Source organism: Meleagris gallopavo, chromosome Z (assembly GCF_000146605.3).
Source record: "Meleagris gallopavo isolate NT-WF06-2002-E0010 breed Aviagen turkey brand Nicholas breeding stock chromosome Z, Turkey_5.1, whole genome shotgun sequence".
Classification (NCBI taxonomy): Eukaryota; Metazoa; Chordata; class Aves; order Galliformes; family Phasianidae; genus Meleagris; species Meleagris gallopavo.
The window spans coordinates 22,601,845-22,610,330 of NC_015041.2; the positions used below are offsets into that span (position 1 = coordinate 22,601,845).

Here is an 8,486-nt window from a genome sequence, read left to right on the forward strand (position 1 = left end):
TTCCTGGGATAAAACTTTCTTTTTATAACACTTACTCATATAACTTCTAGAACTATATGGTAGGTAATAGGAATAGATTCAAAAGGAAGACAGAAGCCTTTTATTACAACAATATACAGTTTCCCTAGTAGCTGCACATTAACCCTTTTATGAGTACTTCTTCATTGCCTGACATAACATACCTTTTCCCTTATGATGATTGTTAACAAAGAATCCTAGAATAAGAAAAGAATTGCTTGGGCTGGAAGAGATACCAAGTATCACCAAGTTCCAACCCCCTGCCATAGGTGGGGCCACCAACCTCCAGATCTGGTACTAGATCAGGCTGCCCAACCTGGCTTTGAACACCTCCAGGGACAGAGCATCCACTACCTATCTAAACCTTTCCTTCTTGAGCTTAAAATCATTTTCCCTTGTCCTGTTACTACTTACCTGAGTAAAAAGTTGGTTCCCCTCCTTTTTATAATTCTCTTTCAAATACTGGAAGGCTGCAGTGAAGTCTCCTCGCAGCCTTCTCTTCTCCAGGCTGAACAAGCCCAGCTCCATTAGCATGTCTTTATAGAGGAGGTGCTCCATTCTCTGATCATCTTCACTTCCCTCCTCTGGACCCTCTCAAACAGCTACGCATCTTTCCTAAGCAGGGGCTCCAGAGCTGAATACAGTATTCCAGATGGAGCCTCATGAGTGCAGAGTAGAGAGGAACAATCATCTCCCTGTCCCTGCTGGCTACCCCTCTTCTGATGGAGCCCAGGATGCCAGCGTCCTTCTAAGCTGCAAGTCAACACTGCTGGCTCATGTTCTGTTTTTCATCTACTAGGACTCCCAGGTCCTTTGCAGGGCTGCTCTCAAGGAGTTCTTGTCCTAGTCTATATTTGTATCTGGGATTACTCCGACCAAAGTGCAAAACATTGCATTTTGCAATCATACGTTTTAAAGGTAAGCCAGTTGTCTGAAATACAACATGATGCATAGGCAACAAGCTGTGAAGTATCTCCTTGCAAGGCATACACTTCCCTTGTTTACAGAAAATAAATTCAAGGACTGGCATTTTTTGAAGAATGAATTGTTTCTCCAGCCAATCTAATAAGAAGATACTATTTGTGTGCTCAGCAGTGTGCAAAAGGGTAGCAATTGCAAAATAATGAATAATAAAGCATGCAGCCATGGCGGCAAAAACTGAAATAGCAGATGCATACTGGAAGTGACTAGAAAAACGCAAAGCATTATTATTACTGCATAGCAGGCTGTAGTAGGTGCAGAACATGAGAATAATCCCCAGCCCTACATGTCTATAAGTAGAGCTTTGTCATTTCGCAAGCCACACTGAGGCAAGACTCAGGCATGCATCACCTCTTAGAACTTTCTTGTATCCCTCTCTGCCCTCCCAGGGGCAGGAGAAAGGAAGCCTGCATGCAAGCACTGGCTCAAAGAGAACAAGGCCATACGCTGCCTGGTTCGCCCTGACTTCTGTCATTACACTGTGACAGGAGATTCAAGCACAGGATGTGGGAACGCCAGGTATGAATTACTGCATCATCTTCAAACGCACGGTAAGAGAATAATTCTTCTCACCCAGTCCTCCACCACAACTGTAAGTGTTGGACAAACACAACTTTTTAAAGTCAACCTCCACTTGATCTTTCACGAATACATTATAACTTGAAAAGCGAGGTGAAGGGGGTGTGTACTCCTGTTGTTTTACCTTAAAATCTCAAGTATCTTTGTAGACTAAATAAGACGCACGTTTTCTTTCACATTTCGTAATTCCCATTAGAAACGATCACTCTGAGGGGGGAAAAGTCTTGTGACACATGAGTCAGATCCAACCAATCCAAACTCTTTTGAGGCAGAATTGCATTTATTTCAATGAAGTCCCACAAATGATGAATTTGGTTTGCAGCATTCCCTTTTTCTGAGTGAAGTGTCATCCTCAGAACTTCAAACTACAGTTTCTCAGTTTGTTTCTCCTTGAAGGCCTGAGCCTCAGGTTGATTGAGGTTAATTTGCTTTTACCCCATGCAGTACAAAGATCTACTTGAAATGCACACAAGTAACATGACGAAGTCTAGTAAACAATATATTCACTTGGTGGAATGAAAAGCAAAATACAGTCTGTCATATCGATTATAAAATTGGGGAAAAAAATGGATTATAGGCAGTGTGAAGAGGAACATATCACAGACAGGAAAAATATGCGCAGCTACCAAAAGTGCAATTCTTTTTTTCTAAAATCTGAATATGACTTTCAAAAAATCTAAAACAGGATTTTATATGACAATATGTGTGTTTATTTGCTCATTTTGTTTAGTTTTGATTTGTTTTTCCAGTAGATCTGTTTTGTTGTTGGTTTTGTTGTTGTTTGTTCGCTTTCATCAGGTTGGCTATTATTTAGAAGCTTTCTCCTATTGGCAAGAACACATGTTTTCACAGTGATCTAGAAAAATACTTTGTTATTACTGCAGCTTGAAGCTAAGAAGTAGGAAAACCAAATATGCGGTTCAACATTTACCCTGTACGAAATATGTGATCAACAAAAAGCATGAGGAAAAATTAACAGGAAAAAAAACCAAAACAAACAAACAAACAAAAAACAACTATGTGGACCTGTTAAAAATGAGTATGTCGGGGAAATCAAAAGCTGCTGTTATGTAACATAGTATTTGATATCATCTGATAGCAAGCCCCTGGTATGTGTTATATTTTGAGAAAAGAAAGTATCCACTGGTACAAAATAGAGTTCTCTTCTGTAGGAATCTTCTCTTTTGATTAAGAATCATTAAAAGAATACAGTAGTTGAAATACATTTTCTTACCTTAAAGGAATAACATAATTTCTACTACAGTATCTTTTCCCTGGTATTCTACAAGACATTAAGAATATCTCAAAGAAAGAATAAGTGAGAAATTCAATTATGCAGGAGAAAAATATTTTGGTCCTTGTCAGAAATATATTGTAATAATCATATTTCCATGTCCAGCCATACTCATTCTGAATATCTTGCATTTTAATACGATGTAAGCATATTTTTATTTCAGATGAATCTGACGAATGAGCTCATCCAGTGAGCCTGGTGGTTCATAAAAATTTAGAAAACAAGAAAAGTAGAGCCTGGCATTTAAAATATGGACATGCCAAGAAGTTCTAAAACCAAACATTACACTTTCAGCCTAATTCTAACCAAACTGTAACATACTATGATATGTAGTATTTTTGAAAATTGATACATATTAATGTATCTAAATGGTCTGTAAACAGGGCAACTTGACAGGAGAAACAAAGGACACTGGGAGTGAGTCAGCTGAAGACCACAGTATTGAAAAGAGATGTTTGAACAGGTCAGAAGCAGAAATAGATAGCATAAGAAGACTGGATGACAGTAGCAGCACTTTCATAAATTCACATTTTTCATGGCAAAATCCATCAAAAAACAACTAAAATAGTGGAACAGAATCAAACATCCAAGCACAGATCAGTGTCACACATAAATAAAGTAGGCAAGACTTCAAGTTATCTTCAAATAATTAATCTCACAGTGTTTTCATAAATGTGTAAGATGAAAAAACTTTAAATATATCTCTCTTCTTCCTCTTCCTAATACATAAATACATGTCTTTTAAAATGTATTTTACATACATGGAAAGTTAATAGAGTACAAATACTCATGACTAATTCTAAGCGTGTTAATTACAATACTTATACACAGTATGATCTATATATTTGTAACAATTCTGTTCACATGCAGGCATTGATACGGGCTGAACGTGCAGAAAATAATATTATAGTAGTATAATGCTTTCCCTCCTCATCCTGTATCCTTTTTCCTTAGGTTTCTTACTGCCTTTCACAGGTTTTTTTAAAACTTCAGTTATCACTAAGCATTGTCACCAGCTTTTAATGTAGACTACTTTGCCATAAATACAGGTTAAGACTAAATAAAAAAGCTGTTGGAAAAGGTAAATGGCGAAAAAAAAATCTAAGAAAGATTCCAGACAAATAATGCATTTAAGTACATGCGTATGTTTGATCGCTATCTGAATATAACTTTAAGCTTACATTTAAGTTAAACTGTCTCCAGCAGGACGTAAGAATTTGTTTCCATTATTTCCAAAGTAGTGCAAGTAATAATTTGCATCATTATAATTTATTTATTTTTTAATTTCTATTTAAAGCAGGTGATAAAAGAGGAGGCAGATATTAACTTGATAGACACAGCATGACATCTGTTTTTGCAAGTACAGAACCTCGGCACGTTCTTTAATTTTTTCTCCTTAATGCATTCAAATTCTTATCAGATAGAAGACTGGTCACAGATAGGCATATGCAACATTCTGGAAGATAAATGAAAACCTTCCTAAACATTCAATTTACAAATAATGGAAGTGCTTCAGCCAGGAAATCCATATTCTATCTGGCTCCACACCTTGTGGAAGCTGGCAAAGCTAATTTTGAGAAAACTGTGGTTCAAGAAGAAATATTTTTTACAGCAACTTCTTGCAAGAAAGATAATAGACACTGGGTTGTAATGTTGATTTGACTGAGGAGTGGCTGACAGCTTCATTCAAAACCCAACTGGAAACTAATAAATTAATTCCTACATACAACCTCATTCCACAGATTAATTTCTCAACACTAATATTAGAGACTTCTCTGGATGGTGTTCAGATATCATTGCTTTTCCACTACAAAAAGGAAAATTAAAAAGCTACATCACAGACAGTACATGTGCTTTATAGAGTAAAAATCATTTTGTGGGTGGATTTCAAACACCAGTAATATCCCTTGAAAGGCTGAAAGCATCAGCCTCCTGGCTAGTGTAATTTCAGCACACATTTTCCTCTGCTACTTAAAGAAAAAAAATCTTTTGATGTGTTGACTACTTTTTTCCCTTCTTACCTCTTCCTTCATATCAGGAATGTCAGAGTTACAGCCACAAAAGAAACCTTTATGAAGTACTGGCTACTGCAGTCCAAGGAGTTAATCAATATCTCTCAGATGCCTTTGTGAATGGTAAAAACGCTGACTAAGACTTTATAAAGATTTGCATATGTCAATATTGAGAGGCAGAAATATCACCAATGTACTATTAGCCTGCCCAGAACTTGTATGGCAATTCAGTTAATACTGGACATTTTTCTAAAATGTTTCCCATCACTTTTATATTTTAACCAAGCCTGTAACTGTAAGGGAAGAAGCTTCTGAATTCCTTGGGGCTGCTCTTCAGTGCCAGTTGAAAGTGTAGCCATTCACCCTTAGCTTAGACCAAGACTTCAGACAAAAAAACCCAGCATTTGGGTTGGTGTTCTTAGTACTTCACTTTAAAATCCTTAGATGTTGGTGACTCTCAGAAACACATTTTCCACCCTTCCATTAACTGAAGAATAATACACTTAAAAGTTGTTAAAAATATCACCATGGCCATATTTTCAGAATATAGTAATAACTGGCATATCTGCAATTTTTTATGCATAACCTTTTATGATGGAATTTTGGATGCTGCCACTTGATTTGGACACTGCTGCAAGTGCTACACTTCATATCTCTATAGTGTCATTATAACATTCTTCTCCAGTTTTCCCCTGATAACTGATGGGCAAACTCCCCAAGTTTCTCATTCTGGGCTGTCATGCAGAAAACTCTGTCTCATGCTCCTTTTATTACAAAAGAAGGAAAATGTACAGCCCCTTCTCTCTGGAAGGGAATAGTGACTTTCAGAATTAGAACAAATGATACTCTATGACAATAAAAGATTTTTTGGATTTATTGAAACACAAAATCAGCAGAATATTAAAGATAAAAGTTGAAGGAGCAAAAAAGACCATATTCAAAAGAGATCAGATCACACAGATCTATGGGGAATACACTGATTAAGTGAATTCCAGCCCACATTATGTTCCGGTGTGTGTGTGTGAGTACGAGAGTACATACACACATGCAAGATTAATTTCTGAACGGGAAATGGCAGGGGGAGAAAACAGCTTTTGTTCCCTGAAGCTGGCTCCTTCTGCTGTAATCAGTGCAAGCTTTCATAACACACGCAAGTATATATACACACTGCTGGGAGAAAAGCTTTTAGCAGTCTGGTCCCTTCTTTTGATTTCCAACCAAAAAGAAGTGAGAAATGAAGGAAAAGTGGGGAGAAGAATAAATAAAAGATTAGAGATTCAAATGAACATTTTATTTGTGATGTATACCCAATCATGTTTACAGTTCCAAAATAATGGTGGCATATTGCCAACAAAGCATAAAAAATACTGCTTCTGACATGTTATGTATCAGAGTTCAGTTATTACACCACCAGAGAAGCAAAGACCACCCCCCATACTTAAGTAGCAGCCACTAGGAGATTTCATAGTTTAAGGAGAATCTTTACATGCTGTAAAGTTGACATACTTTTTCTTATGGCCTTTTTCCCATGTGTAGGTGAAGGATAAAATGGCATTTGACAGTCAGACTGTCAGAAGCATATAGCTGGGAAGCTCCCACGTTCCACATCCCTCGGTGCCATGGCATTTTCCAGCTGCCAACAGCAGAGCTCCAAAGCATCTGTCACAGTTGGACCAGTACTTCCTCACGTGGGCCACAAGGTAAGTGCAGACATGGGTGGCATGAGAATTGAGACAGGGTAAATAAACATTGATCAGAGTCACCCTTTTTTTCACAGCTGTTCCAAGCTGTTCCAGCTGTTTGTATTAACAGGAAGGCTGACTACTAGGTCAGTACTGTTAAACTAAAAGCTTAACTTTTGTAGGTATGTGTATATATATGTCCTGTGAAGGACATGTCTACGATGCTTCTTCACCATACAAACCTCAGTCATCATTTTCCATTATGGCAGAATCACAGAATGGCTGAGGTTGATAAGCCTATGATGGTCACCTGGTGCAATCTGCTTAAGGAGAGACACCCATAGTGAAGTGCCCATGGCCATCTCCCAGTGGCTCCTGAAGATACAGACACTGTAGAATACTGTAGAATACACAAGATACTTTCACAAGGTTATATGTCACAGGACTTACAGAAGACTCATGTATTTTGGAACTGGCAAAATGCAGTAGTTTACAGTATCTCAAATGTCTCTGTTCATGCACCTGTTCTAAAACTTATGTTCATTAGATCCTACTTACTTTGTACATACCTGTGCAATATTAACTGTGAAGAATTCCGTTCACGCAGTAAGTGAGTCTTCATTTATAACACAGTATCATTCATTCACTGGGGAAAAAAACAAAACAAAAAACAAAAACAAAAACAAACAGAAGATGAGCCTGTAAATATAGACTGCAGGACAGACTATTCAAAAAATGGCAATTCTTTACCATTTTTTTAGTCAGTTCATAGAATCATATAATCAAAGAGTGGCTTGGGTTGGAAGGGTTTTTAACAATAATGTAATTCCAGCCCTCCCTGCTGTGGGCAGGATTCCCATCCATCAGATCAGATCACCCAGGAACCCATCAAACCTGGCCTTGAACACCTCCAGGGGTGGAGCAATCACAGTTTCTCTGGGCAGCCTGGGTGCCAGTGCCTCACCACCCTCCAAGAGTTTCCTCTGAACATCTAACATGTGCCTGCCTTGTGATCTAGAGCCTGGCTACCTTCCCCAGCCTGTCCTGCTAGGGGCAGTGGACAGGATGGAGAGGTGCTACCCGTGATACATACTATTGCCCCTGGATCCTGGCTCCCAGTCCCTCACAGAGCTGCTAATCTGAGACTTTTCACTATACCGTGCATATGCCAACACCTCGGGGAGGAAAAGCAAGGAACACCAGTTCCAAAGCTGTGTCAACCTGCTGCAGGGCAGGCAAGAGCATTAGAGTCATTACAGCAAACTTAATTACTCTGCCTAAACATCTCATGCATGGCCTTGTCAGTATTACAAACATGCCCTGACTGACCAGGATTTGCAGTTTGAGTTGATTAATACTAAAATGCTTGTACATATGCAAATTAGAATTCTTACTGGATTTACATGAACAGAATGTTTTGGGGACAAAATATGTGAGTCCTTATGGCAAATTCCAGTTCCTTCTGAAACAGCATAAAAGTATCAGATTACAGATTTTTTATTTACCCTTGCTTTTAAAAAATGGGAGGAAAGGCACTTTTTCTCTATATTCTCTGTGTGTATGCCTGAGAATGGCTGAAAATAAATTGATATCAACCAGAAAAAACTTCAGGGGCCAAGCAAACATAATTTTGGGAAACAATCAGCAAGATCTATCATAGGAAGTATTGGGTAGTTTTAGTAACATCAGCAATGTTCTCAAATACTATACTGAAAATTTTAAATGAGTGGGAATGTCTTTATCATAGGAGTACATTTTGCTAGGTGCTTATCACAGTCTGCTACCTAGGTATACACAAACCAGCACACAGCAGTAGAAGATGATATATATGTATAACTTGGTTGGTTGAAGAAAATGCTATTCTGCTATACTGCAGTATTTTAAGAATCAGGATTTATATTTCAATGTTTTATTGTACAA

General features: G+C 38.0%; 2 protein-coding genes across 2 annotated transcripts in view; one reads left to right on the forward strand and one right to left on the reverse strand.

Annotated features, from left to right (window-relative positions):
• The window catches only part of LOC104914970 (ankyrin repeat and death domain-containing protein 1B), a 33,627-nt gene extending 28,722 nt beyond the window's left edge, over positions 1-4,905 (reverse strand). The window contains exon 1 of the mRNA XM_010725561.3: positions 4,894-4,905. Within this exon, the coding sequence (XP_010723863.2) occupies positions 4,894-4,905 (12 nt within the window). The remainder of the gene's footprint in view (positions 1-4,893) is intronic.
• Positions 4,906-6,503: 1,598 nt separating this feature from the next.
• CERT1 (ceramide transporter 1) overlaps positions 6,504-8,486 on the forward strand; it is a 48,023-nt gene continuing 46,040 nt past the window's right edge. The window contains exon 1 of the mRNA XM_019610196.2: positions 6,504-6,584. Coding sequence (XP_019465741.2) covers positions 6,504-6,584 — 81 coding nt within the window. The remainder of the gene's footprint in view (positions 6,585-8,486) is intronic.